The sequence below is a fragment of the Lethenteron reissneri genome, chromosome 14 (genome assembly GCF_015708825.2).
Source record: "Lethenteron reissneri isolate LAM-NWPU_2019-01 chromosome 14, ASM1570882v1, whole genome shotgun sequence".
Lineage (NCBI taxonomy): Eukaryota > Metazoa > Chordata > Hyperoartia > Petromyzontiformes > Petromyzontidae > Lethenteron > Lethenteron reissneri.
Window position 1 is genome coordinate 9,472,705 of NC_083792.1, and position 15,692 is coordinate 9,488,396.

General features: G+C 45.8%; 2 protein-coding genes across 5 annotated transcripts; both read right to left on the minus strand.

Moving 5' to 3' along the window:
- Window positions 1-1,774: 1,774 nt before the first annotated feature.
- On the minus strand, window positions 1,775-8,097 carry CCDC32 (coiled-coil domain containing 32). The gene is made up of 4 exons (XM_061551485.1): window positions 7,958-8,097; window positions 5,386-5,922; window positions 4,041-4,194; window positions 1,775-3,531 (listed from the first exon to the last, which is right to left on the minus strand). Exons 2-4 carry the CDS (start codon window positions 5,900-5,902, stop codon window positions 3,282-3,284), a joined length of 921 nt encoding a protein of 306 aa, XP_061407469.1. The 5' UTR covers window positions 5,903-5,922; window positions 7,958-8,097; the 3' UTR covers window positions 1,775-3,281.
- Window positions 8,098-10,356: 2,259 nt separating this feature from the next.
- On the minus strand, window positions 10,357-14,431 carry LOC133342371 (histone H3.3A). Of its 4 annotated transcripts, none has more exons than XM_061551488.1 (4): window positions 14,266-14,431; window positions 11,322-11,473; window positions 11,031-11,184; window positions 10,357-10,913 (listed from the first exon to the last, which is right to left on the minus strand). In XM_061551488.1, exons 2-4 carry the CDS (start codon window positions 11,447-11,449, stop codon window positions 10,785-10,787), a joined length of 411 nt encoding a protein of 136 aa, XP_061407472.1. In that variant the 5' UTR covers window positions 11,450-11,473; window positions 14,266-14,431; the 3' UTR covers window positions 10,357-10,784. The 4 variants fall into 4 exon arrangements, with proteins under 4 accessions (XP_061407472.1, XP_061407471.1, XP_061407474.1 ...); XM_061551487.1 differs by having other exon boundaries at window positions 11,322-11,476; window positions 14,266-14,423; XM_061551490.1 differs by lacking the exon at window positions 14,266-14,431 and adding an exon at window positions 12,810-12,980.
- Between the last annotated feature and the right edge of the window lie 1,261 nt (window positions 14,432-15,692).

Genomic DNA, 15,692 nt, shown 5'->3' on the forward strand with positions numbered 1-15,692 from the left:
GGGGGTGCAGGGTTTCGCATGCCCCCACCCCACCCCTCCCCCACCTCTCTGACGCACGTTGGGCTTGGCGATTGCCTCATTCATCACCGACGTTGTGGGGGGTGGAGGGGGGGGCATTTTAAATCATCACGCGCCGCGCATTAAAATACAAGCCCCGGTCGGTCTCCTCTGTGCGCATCGGGTAGCAAGCAGCAGCGGCGGCGGCAATAACACGGCAACTCGGAACGGCAGCAGCCCTTGGACGCCGGGAGGAAAGGTTGTGGGCACGAGTTAGGGCCATTATCTACCTGGAGGTAAACGTCCCATAGATCGAGGCGTCATATTTCACCCGCTCAGCTCGTCAAAGCCGCTTGTTCGAGCGCCGTTGCCAAGTGTAGGTAGGTGGCAATGTGCTAAATTAAAGTGCAGCTAATTCGTCGTTTGGAGGGGGTTGGTTCTTGGAATCTTGCGCAGGCGTTTGCCCAAAGTTGCCGTGATGCCGAGCGCAATCCATCATGTTGACCTCTCGCGAGCCTCGATTAGTGGGAGCAAGGGGGCCAAGGGTGAGTGTGCCAGGCACGCCCAGGCACAGATGGTGTTTCCCTGTGTAGCAGAGAGTGCCCGCCTCCCCCCTCACCCAGCCAGCCAGCCACGGGAGGGGCTCGGGGAACAGTGGAAGAAAACATGTGGGCAAATGTCTTCGTCGCATTTCACTGAACCATTGAAGGGCTTGTAGGCGGTGTTGAATGCTCAGTAGCCCCCTGCATGAATTCGTAGTCAAGTCAATAAATGTTGGGGCATTGGTATATATACAACGGGGGGGGGGGGGGAGGGGGTCACTGCTGGATAATAATGCATGATGGTAAAGAAACTCGTTCTTGTTTAGCCTTCAGCATGTTTTAAGTTTGTTTTACACCGTATGCCCCCCACCTCCAACCCCCTTTTAAACAAGATTACGCTACAGGGTTGGATAAGACGTAACAATGCGTCGATTACAATAATCTACGTGGAAATGTGCACGTAAGAATAAAAGTGTTGATTTGTATGTAATGTATAGTCGCTACGGGTCAGCACAATGTAACAAAAAAATATTTTTGAATTGTGAAAAATTTAAGTGTTGCGAATTCATATAATGCCAATTGGTATACATTTAGAATGATTGCCGCGTTCATGTACATAGTGGATGCAAATACTGTTGCCTATAGTATGCGAGGCAAAATGTTACAAGCCACGCTTATTTAAAAAATAACCAAAAAATTATGATTTACAGCCCTTTGCCAGTGCATGATGGATTAAGTCCTCCCTATGCCATGTCGGTCACATATTTTAAAGCCTCATACCTAAAGCCTCTTATTTTAGCACTGGGGGTGGAAGCATTGGTCGCGGTAAGTACACTGCAATATGAATCCAGCCACCTGAGTTCGAATCATGGACCATGACTAACACAAATAGTAAATTACATACGAACTGATCAAAAAAGGAAGCAATGAGTACTGCCGAATGTTTCTAAAGATTACAAGTTTGTTATTTCACCTCTCACCTATTATCTACGGAAAGATAACTGTATTTATATCCGCATTGTGATCCAAAATGTATCGTAATACAGTATCTGCATTTTATCAGTGGATGCCACCCAGAAGTGCTTTCCAAAATTGTTAAATTCGTCTTCATACAACAAATCTCTTCATGGATAATCATGCAGACATCAGTCATGTACATATATTATTCACACCTGCCAACCTTCATATCAATGCAGAGAAAATATATTGCATTGGAATTTACAAAAAAAATTCCAGAACTTGCATATTCGATTTTTATTTTTTCCCAACAGCAAACATGTCGACATAAGTACATCAATTAATTAAATACGTAGTTAATGCCTTACACCAGGAACACTTCTGGATAAACTGTTCATAGGATAAAGAAATGCAAAAAAGTATTACAGACATAGCTTATAGATATTTCACAAATTTCCACTCTCTCGACACGACTTCCGTTTGCGGGTGTCCGCTTTGGATATAATTTTCCAGTTTTGGTTTAAAAAAGCATAATGAAAAAAACCACTCACCATCAAATTATGAAATAATTAGGGCCGAACACAGGAAGGGAGGGAGGATAATAGGTGCTTTAGGGTTGACAGCGTAAATAGTAGACAGATGGTGATAACAGCGCTATTTCTGTCGGACGCCACCCATCCGTCCCTGTTGGCTGTAAACATGGGGCACTTATTTTTAGCTGTTCCTTGATGTTGGCAGTACCCGGAAATCTGGGGTCAGATCGTTTTGCCAAGGGGTCCAAAGCCAATCTCCGTGCCTTGGGCAGCTGTGTCCAAGCCTAGGCATGTGGCCGGTTCAATGATTCCAGCAACTGGGTCCTGTGCTTCCACATGTCTCGAAATGCATCCACGAACATCAAATCATAGCAATTAAGCAGCAGCAGATAAATCACACATTTTTGCATCTTTCTTTATCATTAGGATTTTCATGTGACGCCAAACATAATACTGCACACACGTACACTCTAAAATGTAGTTCGCAAGTTCTCAACCAGCCTTGCCAATGATCACAGTGCCACCAACTGGTGACAGATGAAAACTGAACGAGTATCCCGTGTTGATGTCAGTCATCCTCAACGGTTTTTTTAATTGAAAAAAATCAGGTTCTCTTGTAGACTTTAATCAATGCAAACTTCTGTGTTATACTGGGCTTTGTAGTGATATGAATCCCAGTGAAAGGCAATCTTACATACGTACAAAACTCAGTGTTGGGAAATGAACACGAAAAACTGTGCACCCATCTTCAAGTGATTTACTGACTCCAGGATGTTACCAGCTACTAAAAAAGATCCACCTTAAAGCCACACGTTAACTATATGAACCACAGATACTAATCGTTTCTTTGCTTGATTAAAACAAAAAATTCCATTTAATTGCTATTCGGGCTGGAAAGATGCATCGATGCATTAATTAATAATATGTTATGCAATAAGTTGCACGTTTAACGATCAATGCATTTTGTTTTGTACGTATGCTACCATTCACCATAATGTAAACAATTAATAATCTTGAATTACAGCCCTGAATCATGTCAATTGATTGAATTCCCAGGGCAATGAACCATTTGACCCCTAATGTATCCCACTTAATGTCGAGTGCCACAAAACACATATCTTCTTGGTCAGCGAAACTGTGCAAGTTTTCAACAAAAGCTAAAGTATTAGACACAATGTCACTTTCATTTTTTTGCGAAGCCACCTGAGCTTTGCGGATGTGTGTGCATCTTCAGCTATCAACCGCTGCCATGTCAAGGGACCGTATCAGGAAGCTCCACGTCCGCACGACCCTCCGACTCGTTCACCGCATGGTCACTTATTTCCTCCGTTTTCACCGGTTCCAGGCTCACCGCCGCTGCGCTTTTATCCGTCGTCCCACCGTTAGTCGACGCCATGCTATTATTTTCCACCATGGCCACGGGCGGTATGAGGTGCTCCAATTCTTCGGCTGTGACGGCCACTCGCTCGGGCGCGAGCCATCGCCGGAACTGTATCAGGGAGCTTTTACAAGTTGTAAAATTGAAAAAAGAGACAACAGCGACACATTTTATATCGAGTGTACAGCCAAATAGAACAACACTCACAGGTAGCAATTATGGATAAACACGTTATTGCTTTTACTAAATATGGATTTAATCTTGTAAGTTTTCATCTTCACATTTTAATGGTGTATTGTGTGTGTGTGTGTGTAATATCATTTATAAGGAATTCCTCGGCATTCGTAACATCTTTACAAATATTTGTATCATACATTACTTGACGCATCAACACATGCCTAATCAGTTACAAATAATTCTCACTCATAATATATGCAAGTAAATGCATATGTTATGCTAATGTGATATTGACACTAATGTATCCAAGAACAAATACAATCTAAACATGACCCTAAATATTAACAATTCACCGAATGGCTGAGGAAGAGGTGGGGGAAGTGTAACATGCCTACCCTACACACCGAGCCACACATAAGTTGCCCACCGAATTGTCAGATAAGTCTGGACGCTCACCCGTCTCCGAGGTTGTCTTCAGTGAAGGCTTCCGTGAACGAGTTGTCGTGCAGGAGACGGTCCAAGCACTCTTGTCGTGCCTGCGCCAGGCTGCTCACCATCTCCCGTGACGACACGGCCCGCTCCTGCCCTTTGATACGTCTGAGCCGTAACTCTATCATCAAACAAACCAAAATAAACCCACAGCAATTTAGAATAATAACAATAACAAGTCATGGCAGTTTCCTACTCAAACAAGTATATGTTGGTGTTCACATCCTGTTTGTATCTCTGAGCCTGTGGTAACAAAAAAAATCAACACTTCTATGGGAGGGGTAAGTTTATCTATTGGGTAACTGTTGTTAATAGAATAAAATGAAGATTAATGTATCTTATTCAGAGTGGGTGTTTAGTTATATAATTAAGCAACCAAATGTCAATATTTGTATGAATGTGATTTAAGTGACATAGTGGTAGTGCACTGGTATATATTTGCTGGACAGTAACACATTTTTTTCAAAACTAAATGAACCAAACATATTCATACTCATCGCCAATAGGGTAATCCTGGGGTAGGGAACATTTTCTTCCTGAGGACTGATTACGACTTATAAAAACCGTTAGAAGGCTACACATTAACTTACACCGAATTTGGACCAACCAAGGACTACCCATTCACTCTCTGTTTATAGAAATGGTAAAATTTCTCAAAACAGAAAGGGTTACCAAGTCGAAAATATATTCCCTTTGAGTACCAGATTAGTGCAGCTAAGATGCTTGCAGTGATGGATAAATGTTGTGGGACATTTCGAAATGGTTATCCTTCTGTACTCTGCATGAAATTAAGTTGTGGTTTGCGTGTTGGCTCGTGGGGTCTTGAATACGTTGGTTATGTATGTTGAACTTCTTTCACACCGTACGTAGCGAACCGTGCTAATCGAAGGTGCGGGCCCTATTAACGAGCCCGAAAGGCTTCCCGTGCACAAAAAGTATGCAAGCCTATGGCAAGGCAAACACAGCAAACAACTTTGAATAAGTTTAAGACGTAGGCTTTCACAACCAAAATTATCCATAACAGGTTTTATTTCAGACCAAAACAGGAGGATTTCTCCACAACTCTGGCTGTCTACTGATGAGGCTAGTTGTCATTACTAGCGAAACGTCGTACTCGAATTGTAAATGTTGTGGGTTTACTCTCCAGCACACCAGTGTGCTGAACAAGTAACGAATTGGCACATTTTGTTAACGTGACAAGCCTTACTAATTTGCTGCGTTGGGTGATGGCGGGTTTAACGACATTTATATTTATGCGATCTAACCCAAAAATACTCTTATAGTAATTTCGAATACGATTACATTAATTTACCGAGCAAGGCCAAGTAAGCTGCAGAATCGTCAAGTCGCCCAGACGCAGAGTCGGGGGCGGCTCTGCCGTCTTGCCGTGCGTTGACGCTGGAGGAGGTGGCGTTGCAAAGTGACGTTGCAAGAATCAGGGTCTGGGTTCCCCATTGCATCTCAGGAACCTTGTCCCCCGCTGCTTGAGTGATCCTGGTCACAGTGTCTCTCTTTGTCTCGGTGACAATGGTGTCATTGTCTCCCAGTGTCTGAGGGTGGTTCCTTGCCGGTACATCCCCAAATGTCTCAGGAATCGTCGTGATGGGAGCATCCCTGTGTGTTTTAGGGAATGGGGTATGGGTGTTGTTTCCCTGTGTCCCAGCGGCGTGGATGAGTGGACCTCCCCGTGCGTCAGGAACTCCAACGGGAGCGTCACTGCTTCCAAATGAATCCTCGAAGCCGTCGGTCGTGCTGGGAACCTCGGGGCCGGCGAGACCCTCACACACGTGGGCCCACGCCTCGCTCGACAGCGCCGAGTCCAGGGCCATGGGGCTGGAAGAGACCCCCACTGAAAGAACGGAGGAGAACGAGGTGAGGACATTTCTGGGCAGCGGTGTCTCTGTGCTGCACTTGTTACGGTACTGGGGCTGTCCGGAGCTCTTGACATTGGAAGGTGGCTACGATGCGAGTGCGTGAGAATGGTCAGCAGATGAGCATGAGATTGGATTGTGAAACAATTAAAATATTCCTCGGAGCGTGCGACTCGGGCACCATCGCCGAGTGGGTGAGAAGCTACAGGGCTGGTCCAGATTACTTCTGACCCCCCCCCCCCAAACTGAATTCTCTAACGTTATGTTTTCTTAAAGCAAAGTTTATTAAAATTAAGTAATTTGGCAAGGGGGGGTCACAAGAGATCTCGACCACCCTGCACAGCATATACAGTACATACTCTTAGGCTTTTTCGGTAAAGTCACGTAGGTAAAAAATAAAATTAATAGAAGTAATAATAGAAATACAATAATAAATCATGACATTTCGGAGGCAACACAAGTCTCCGTCATCAGGTGGGACCTTCACAGCTAAAATTACTGCATCATTTAGCTGTGACGGTCCCACCTGATGGCGGAGACTTGTGTTGCCTCCGAAACGTCGTGATTTATTATTTTATTTCTATTATTACTTCTATTAATTTTACTTTTACCTACGTGACTTTACCGAAAAAGCCTAAGAGTATGAATCCTTGCAGTCACGAAAGCTTCAAATCTAGAAATATACAGTACACGTAATCGGCTTGGTGTGCTTCTGTTTGGCTCTATGAATCTAAATGACACGAACGTGATTACTGTACAAACTAAAAACCTCACACTAAATAAACGGGGTTGATCCATTTATAAGATAGAAATTAGACAAACCCAGTGGAATCGGAAGCTTTTCCACGTGTCTAGCACTGATCTCGATACACGAAAGACGCGTTTGAAAGTTCCCGCACCTGCGATTAGCACGGCTGGTGACAGCAGTTCAAGGTACACACTGAACATTCTCTCTCCCCTATCATTGCTTATTTCGGTAAAGTCACGTAGAAGGGAAATAATAAAATAAAAAAAACAATAAAATTCTGACGACGTTTCGATTGCAACACAGCAATCATCATCAGGTGTGAAAACCACAGCAAGAAAATTTGAAAAAAAGTTATTTTTTTCTTGCTGTGGTTTTCACACCTGATGATGAAAATTAGAAAAAAAATTAAAAAAAAATTTTTCTGTGGTTTAAACACCTGATGATGATTGCTTGTGTTACAATCGAAACGTCGTGATAATTTTATTGTTTTAGTTTTATTATTTCCCTTCTACGTGACTCTACCGAAAGAACCAAGCATATGAATCCCTGCAGTCACGAGAGCTTTAAATATAAATTCTCTCCCCTGTGAGATACGGGCTCGTCGCTTGCACGACGGACACCTGCAAAACGTATCCGTCTAGACCAGGGGTCGGGAACCTTTTTGACTGGGAGAGCCATAAAGGCCAAATATTTCTAAATATCTTTCATTGAGAGCCATATAGTATTTTTAACGTATAATAAACTAAATATGTCTTACTTTTAATGCGACTTTTGGTCACGGGACCCGTGACCCGTGAAATTTATCTTCAAAACTAATTTCTGTTTACTTTAAAATGACACGGTATTATTAAGCAATAGTATTTTAAAATCAGTTCCAAACTGATTTTATTTTAATTTTTTAATTTTTATTGTTTTCAACTCAAAATTGTCTGGGAGCCATATGCCGTCACCGGAAGAGCCATAGGTTCCCGACCGCTGGTCTAGAAACACAGATGCTCGTTAGAAAGCGCAGGGATATCTGTAAAGATCACGAACGAATCGCTGTGTTGAGGGGTGGGGGGTATTTACACGATTTCGGTGGCACTCCCCCACCACCACCGTGGTATCCACAGCAAAAAAAATATTAGGCGACGTTTCGGGCAATGCCCCCACACCCCACCCGCATGGCATTCGCACATCACATGCATCGCCGTACCGTCGATATGAAACCTCAAGAATCTCTCGTCTCTCTCTCTCTCTGCACTCAACGACGGCGTCGCGTTTACCTCGAGGCGCGGACAGGCACGGGGGGTTGACGGGCGGCGTCGGGACGGGCGAAGAGACGAATATTTATGTCTGTGTTGGCCGCAGCCTCCATGGGGCCCCGTCGTGTTTACTTCCAGGGTTGGCACTTCCGGTCCGTGACGTCATTGAAGGGGGAGGGGTTGATGGGAGGTGCGTTCGGTTACTCAACTCGCCGCCCGGGGGGAATGTTCGTGGGGGTGGGCGAGAGGGGGCGGGGGCTAAACGCTCCGAGGGGGTGTGTTCGGAAACAATGTTAATTTAAAGTGGAGGAATCCGATGAGCTGGAAAGCTCTTTCGGTCGCAGATGTCCCAGTAAAGGGGGCGGGTCAGAACGTTACAGCAGCAAACACGATAGGAGTGACTATTTGGTTCTTTCGGTAAAGTCACGTAGAAAAAGAAAATAATAAATTAAATACATTTACATCTTTTTTTTCTCTTTCTACGTGAAAATAATCAATTTAATTCAATAAAATATTTTATTATTTTCTCTTTCTACGTGACTTTATCGAAATAACCAAAGAGTAATGCCTGCAGTCACGAAAGCTCCAAATCACGGTAGGAGTGCTCCACCGAAAGGCGTCCTCTGGTCTAACACCGTTTGAGACGAGGCTCAAAAGAAAGCTGTCTCTGGTGTGGACCAATCAGTTTCAAAGACAATGCATATATTATCAGTATTATTTTTGTTTGCATTCTGACCACAAGTGTTGTGGTTAATGCAGACATGATTCCTTGTAAAAGGTTTCAGTTTGGTGTTTTAACATCGTAACACCTGTTTTGTTGCCAGAAAAAGGGGAAAACCTATTCTTATATTTTGGTACTGGCAAAGGAGGTCCCATGATGAAAGTGATAGTAGTTAATACATTTTTCAAAATGTTGATATTTTAGTAAATATAATTGCAAATGTAAATGTTATACTTGCTCATATTAATGTCTGTAATATACAATGTATGCATTTCCAGCTTACAACATTGCACATGTAAAACCAGTTTGCCAACCCATGACTGGATAAGCCTTTCCACGCCTGCGGGAGTCGTGTTATTTGACCATACTCCACCAAGCTAGTCGCTCCAGGTTTGAAATGAGGCCACACATACATGAGCACTTATAATCTAAATGCTCATAAAATGCGCGTGCAATTATATTCTCATTCATGTGTTGGTAATTACGAATACCGCAGTAAACATCTTCCATAGGATAACCTCAGATCAAACCCTGTTGTACATTAAGCCTCATCATTGCTATTATCGAGCTGGCAAAGGTTAAATGTGGACCCGTGGGATGCATTGCATAGATGGGAGATGTGGCTTACAGTTTTATTTCACGAATGGATGTAGCCAGCCCTAGCGTTTCGGGTTTTTTTCCATAGGGTGCAAAATACGGGCAATCAATCATAGGGCAATTCATGTAATCCGATGCAGGGAAGTTTGTATTGTATATCTGAAAAGCAACACGATTGACATGATTGAAATGCATTAATTAGCTCACCAGTTATGGTAAGAAATACAATATCCTCCCAGTGCATATTAAAGTAATGAGAATGATTGGAAAAAAAACATTAGCTTTCATACGAAACGTCTTGATGTTAGGGACTGTACCTGAATGTTGTCCCGTTGTATATGGTAATGCGGTGTGCGATTTTGATTCCAGTCTCCATATTAACGCACACAAATCACAATTGATGCCCCTCTGAATTTAGTTTCAATCCAGTGTCACCAAATAACATCGTGTCAATAATCTCCCGTGCACTTTACTTGAAATGTAACCGTGCCTACGCAACTGCTTGTTTTACGCTTGATATGAGGCTGCCACCTAGTGGTCAATTTGATTGGGGAAGACTTTTTTAAACATTCTGAAATACTTTGCATGGTTAGAACCTTTTATTATAAGTGGGTGTTTCTTACAACGGCTATTATGAAGCAATATTTGAACACTGCCCTAATGTGTGAAAGGGATGATCATTGCAAGACCACTAATTTACTAGTTACAATTCATGTGAATTCCCATGATGTATTGGTAGGCATCCTTCACCATGCATGTCACATTTTGCAGGCAGGGAGAATAATCGCAGTATAGTACAATTTTACTGTATTGACACCAGCCCACTGGTCTCGTAGTAGCCTACACATTGGTTTGTGGTGCGTATCCATCCCGAGCAATATTCAGGGCCATGCCGACGTTGCGAGCAACGTCTAACAAAATTAGGCATTCCACTCCAAACAACACATTTAAATTTAAGACTTGATATTACTCAGGCTGTTATAAGTTTGTTTCATAACTGGGCAACGCTTTGGCTTCACTATCATTAATGTAAAATGTCTGCCGCTTGACAATTTTCATCAGAATGCAGTGAGAAACATGCGTTCAATAAATGTCAAAAACATTCTTATTTGAACAAATGTTTATTGGCAACCTTTAAAAAAATTCCACAGATACACAGTAATGGGTAAAGGAATAGGAGATGCAACACAAGCTTGATGGGAAGGAAAAGAAACTGAAAGATGTAATCAAACCACGTACAAAGTTTCAATTTACCTGAAGTTGTTATAAAAATACACTGAGCCTGTGTACAAATGCTGCTGCGCTGGAAAAAATGGTATAAGATCTTATCATGAATCCCCTTCAATCCAGGCAACTTTACCATGATGCACAAGGGGATAAAAACAAATTTCCGAGACAAAACGCGACAAAGAAGCAAGCAATTTGTGTACAACTTCAACTATTCTATGAAATACACGTGGCTAAAATCTAAAAATCTACTTTTTTTTGTATCCATGGACCCAAGGTGTGCGGGTGCAATGCTGCCAAGGCTTAGGCGCGCTCGCCACGGATGCGTCGTGCCAGCTGGATGTCCTTGGGCATGATGGTGACACGCTTGGCGTGAATCGCACACAGGTTGGTGTCCTCAAAGAGCCCCACCAGGTAGGCCTCGCTTGCCTCCTGCAGAACCAAACATAACCGTTACTTGCAAATACACCGCACAAAGACATTTCAAACCGACGATACGATAAAATACGCGAGAACATTTGCTTGCGCTACAAAATGCTATTGTCGTACCTGCAAGGCGCCAATGGCAGCACTCTGGAAGCGCAGATCGGTCTTAAAGTCCTGCGCGATCTCACGAACCAGGCGCTGGAATGGCAGCTTGCGGATCAACAGCTCCGTCGACTTCTGGTAACGACGGATCTCACGCAGCGCCACCGTGCCAGGTCTGTTGTAAACCGCACACACAACCACGTCATACAAGATTATCTCGTGAAATAATGCGTGTTCATCAAATGTAATTGTGTTGGGAGGCAATTTTGTTGATACGCTCCCCGTTCGTGGTGGGGATGGTCCGGCACTTACCGGTAACGGTGAGGCTTCTTTACGCCACCGGTGGACGGCGCACTCTTGCGAGCCGCCTTGGTGGCTAGCTGCTTGCGTGGGGCCTTCCCACCAGTGGACTTACGGGCTGTTTGCTTGGTACGGGCCATGGCCTCTTAACCACCTTCGTTCACCTGCTAAAGATTGGGGACAGTCGTTACCACACAGCAACAAGTCAAGACTATGCAAAAGAGCTTTCTTAATTGACTCAATTACTTAATCATAAAAACATACCAAATTGCCTAAACACGATTTACAGTTTAAATAGGTGTTATGATTATAGCTAGTACAGTCATGTGTATATATAGCTTGGATACCGTTTACCCGAGTAGAACATGTCATTGGAAAAGCTAGGTAGATTAAATTCAATACAATTAAAGTTTGCTTTATTACTGAGAAAGCCACAGGGAGAAAAACTCATTGAATCAGTATCTTAAGACTTTTTCACAGATAGCTACTATGGCAACATCCAATACCGACACGCTTTACCAACGTCGACCGAAACATAAGACGATTAAGGGGGCATTGAAGGAAATAACCTTGCCCCCTTTGCTGGAGGCTTACAGCTTAGGGGAAGACCGTTGGGCGACGACGAGAAATAGAACAGCTGGAAGGAGTTGGAGCCCGGCAAGAGCTTCACACTTTGCTCTGCTCAGTGCAGCCACGTTGCCCTTTGTTTCCCACTGCCAGGCTCAACGGAGGCCTCTCCCGCCCAGCAGCACCTTGCCGCGATTAATCTATCGCCCAAGCGTATGGAGGCACAGGTGTGTGCCGTTATTGGCACGGATATATATTTAATCGGGTTCTAAAACCGACAACGTTGTCAGGGAGAAAGAGAGGGGAAAAAAGAGATATTTACATGGAGTCGTAACCCACCCACACCGACCATTGGGGGATGAAGCCGCACAAACCCGAACGCGTCGACGGGGGCCCGCGGGGAGAGCCTACGGAGCTCAATTAACGCCGAGGACGTTAATTAGGCGACGATTACGGCATTACCCGCTATGTATATTGAGAACACGTAATCAAGTACAAATGCGAAGGGCACGAGACAAACGACAAATTCGCGCCAAAAAAGTTAAGCGAATAAAAAAAACCCAAGAACGAGACAATAGGCCGCTACACACGAGACGGTGAAATAAATGGCGACACACAAACGAAACTTTCACAAAACACTGAAATAAATAGAATTTGTTCGTAACGTTTCGTCTGTTTTGTTTCACTTTATCGTCTCCTTCATTACAATAACCTTCGGAAAAAAGCGAACATAATCGCTTACTCAATAACCACGAGAGCAATCACCGATTTACATCGATAAATTGGCGGCACGCGGCCTAGGCATCTAGTACATCCGTCCCGCATCACCACAAACCACGCACTTAAAAAAAAAACGCTCAACTTCCTCATGGCCCACACGAACCAAGCGACACGAATCGTTCTTAGGCCTACAAAAACCCCGCCGCAACGCACCTCTCTCGCCTCCTTCGCTCGTGCCGACAACGAAAGCCTCGACCGCCGGTGGGTGGAGCAGCACGCGCGGTAACACGAAGCCAAATAAAGCGAACCTCGAGATCTCTCTCCCGCGTCCCAATTCCAAAGCGGCGCCTTCCTTAAGTACCGACTGCCCGGGCACGTAGACGCGATGACGTCACCACGCACGCGGTTAGTCGACGGGCGATGATGACGTCATCGCGCCGATCTTTTTTTCTGTTCGCAAACGCATTTTGACGTCACGCAAAGTCAACGGCGTCATTGAACGTGACGCAACGTGGGAGGGTTATGGAGGTGTAGCAGGAGGGGGGAAGAGGGGGTTGGAGGGAGGGGATGATGGGTGGGGTCTGGATGGGGGCGGATAAAGGGGGTCAGGAGGGGGAGGGGATCAGGCGGGGGAGGGGATCAGGCGCGGGGTCAGGCGGGGGGGGGGTCAGGAAGGGTTGTCAGGAGGGGGGTCAGGAGGGGGGTCAGGAGAGGGAGGGAACTGGAGGGGGACTGGAGGGGAAAGAAGCCTTGACGGGGGGGGCCTTGACGGGGGGGGGGCCTTGACGGGGGGGGGGGGCCTTGACGGGGGGGGGGGCCTTGACGGGGGGGGGGGCCTTGACGGGGGGGGGGGGGCCTTGACGGGGGGGGGCCTTGACGGTGGGGGGGTGGGCTTGACGATGAGGGGCCTTGACGGGGGGGGGGGGCTTGACGGGGGGGGGGGGGCTTGACGGGGGGGGGGGCTTGACGGGGGGGGGGGGCTTGACGGGGGGGGGCCTTGACGGGGGGGGGGCCTTGACGGGGGGGGGGGCTTGACGGGGGGGGGGCCTTGACGGTGGGGGGGTGGGCTTGACGATGAGGGGCCTTGACGGGGGGGGGCCTTGACGGGGGGGGGGGGGCCTTGACGGGGGGGGGGCCTTGACGGGGGGGGCCTTGACGGGGGGGGGGGGCTTGACGGGGGGACGAATGGCTAGAAAGGGGGGAGGGGGAGGGGGAGGCGAGTAACGTGGGCGGGTGTTGTAGTGGGGAAAAAGGAGGGGGTTTTCACCCAGCCTCGCTCGTCTCGCCTCCCTCCTCCTCCTCGTCACACGTGCTCCCACCAACAAAACAATTCCAAGAAATGTAATAGAAAATGATAACAAAACAGCCGCAACTATCAGAGCGGGATCCACGACGAAAACAACACGAACACGCAAACGACCGTGAAGGCGAGCGACGACAAATGGCCGGACCGAACCCACAAACCCCCCCTCCCCTCACGGCGACAATAAAAAAAACCTCGCGACAAAACGACGCCAAAAAAACAACAACCACCACCACCCCCCGAAACCGTCTTTAACGCACGGAAAACAGAACAAAACCGCGTCGATTTTAATTTTTGTGTGTGTACGAAAAATATCGTAGAACGTCGCTTGTTCGAGCGCGCCGCGTCGGGGCAGTCTCGACTCACCGGGGGCTCGTCTCTCTCCGTCGTCTTCGTCTCCTTCGTCTCCTTCGCCGCCTTCCGCCGCCGCCGCCGCTCAAACGAAAAAGGAAAATGGCCGCTCGCGAAACCGCCGCGCTAGGGAGACGCTCGCGTGACGTCACGGCGGCGTGTGACGACATCACGGCGGGGGGCGGGGCGACGCACGCGCGCTGACGTCACCACGTAGGGTGGGCGGGGCTACTTGCAATCGCGTTTACGTTTGAAGGGTTCGGCACGTTCGCGCGGCTACGTCATCACGTTATTTTTTATTTTTTTTAATGTGCCACGCAAAAGGGACGTTACCCGAAACATCACGTATTATATTTTCGCTTCTAAGGGCACTGTTATGCACGAAAGCATAATATTTTCACGTTGATGTAGATGTTTTTTTTACGTGTGCGTGATGACGTCACCGCGTTTTAAATCGCTGACGTCACCCCGTATTGGGGCGGTGTTATTTTCTCAGGAATGTCGGTGACGTCATCGCGGTTGACCCTCGTCTGGTACGACGGCCCCACCCCCTTACACAAAGGTCGCCCACAGCGAATCGATTCTCGCTATACGTGCTTGGAATTTAATTTAGGAATCGATTCTTCGTGTTGCTTAAATACTATGGGGTCTATACTCTTTGGTTCTTTCGGTAAAGTCACGTAGGTGAAAATAAAAATAATAATAAGATAAAATAAAAAATAACTAAACTTTTTATTTTATCTTATTTTTTTATTTTCACCTACGTGACTTTACCGAAAGAACCAAAAGGTATATGGATCCTTGCAGTCACGAAAACTTCAAATTTAGTACTATGGGGTCTGTGAAGTTGATTCCAACAGCTTGATTATGTCCACAGTTATGACTTTAAAACTTTAGGCCGCAGTTTTGGGCTCGATACACGTGTGAGCAAAATAAAAGCCATGTCCAGCAACTATAAGCAGACATTTTAGCTCCAAACAATGCGTATACATTATTTATCCCACCAGCCTCTTGGATTTCCAGACTGTGAAGCAGCCTTTGTTTAAGCAAGCACATTCTGGACTGGTTTTGACCTTTTAGCGTCTCATCTATAGTAATGGTTGTTAAATACAGCTGGATTACCAAATTTGCAAGAGCACTCCCATGTGCCCCGTCTACACTCCTTTATTTAACAAGCAGCACATTCAAAAAGGACTATAATCTCGATGGCAAAAGTTGGAAATGTCAGGTCAGCATCATCTATCGTGATATACTGATTAATCACAATGCTGTATAATAACAATTATAATGTTACAGCTCTTTGTCAACATTTCCCATGCCGTGTCGGTTAAGGGCGTTGTTTGACTATCCATAACTCCCATCAGACTGGTCGGTGTGGATTTAATGTGGTTCATATATAATGCCACTGGTGTTAGCCGTGACTAAAATCTAACTCAGGTTTT

Coding starts and splice junctions, on each gene's coding strand:
- CCDC32 (XM_061551485.1), bottom strand. CDS start 5,902: ATGGCCCTGGACTCGGCGCTGTCGAGCGAGGCGTGGGCCCACGTGTGT. Junction 4,195..5,385: donor AGCTTACTTGGCCTTGCTCG/GTAAATTAATGT, acceptor GTTTGATGATAG/AGTTACGGCTCAGACGTATC. Junction 3,532..4,040: donor GAAGACAACCTCGGAGACGG/GTGAGCGTCCAG, acceptor AACTTGTAAAAG/CTCCCTGATACAGTTCCGGC.
- LOC133342371 (XM_061551488.1), bottom strand. CDS start 11,449: ATGGCCCGTACCAAGCAAACAGCCCGTAAGTCCACTGGTGGGAAGGCC. Junction 11,185..11,321: donor AAGAAGCCTCACCGTTACCG/GTAAGTGCCGGA, acceptor GGTTTACAACAG/ACCTGGCACGGTGGCGCTGC. Junction 10,914..11,030: donor CTGCCATTGGCGCCTTGCAG/GTACGACAATAG, acceptor TTGGTTCTGCAG/GAGGCAAGCGAGGCCTACCT.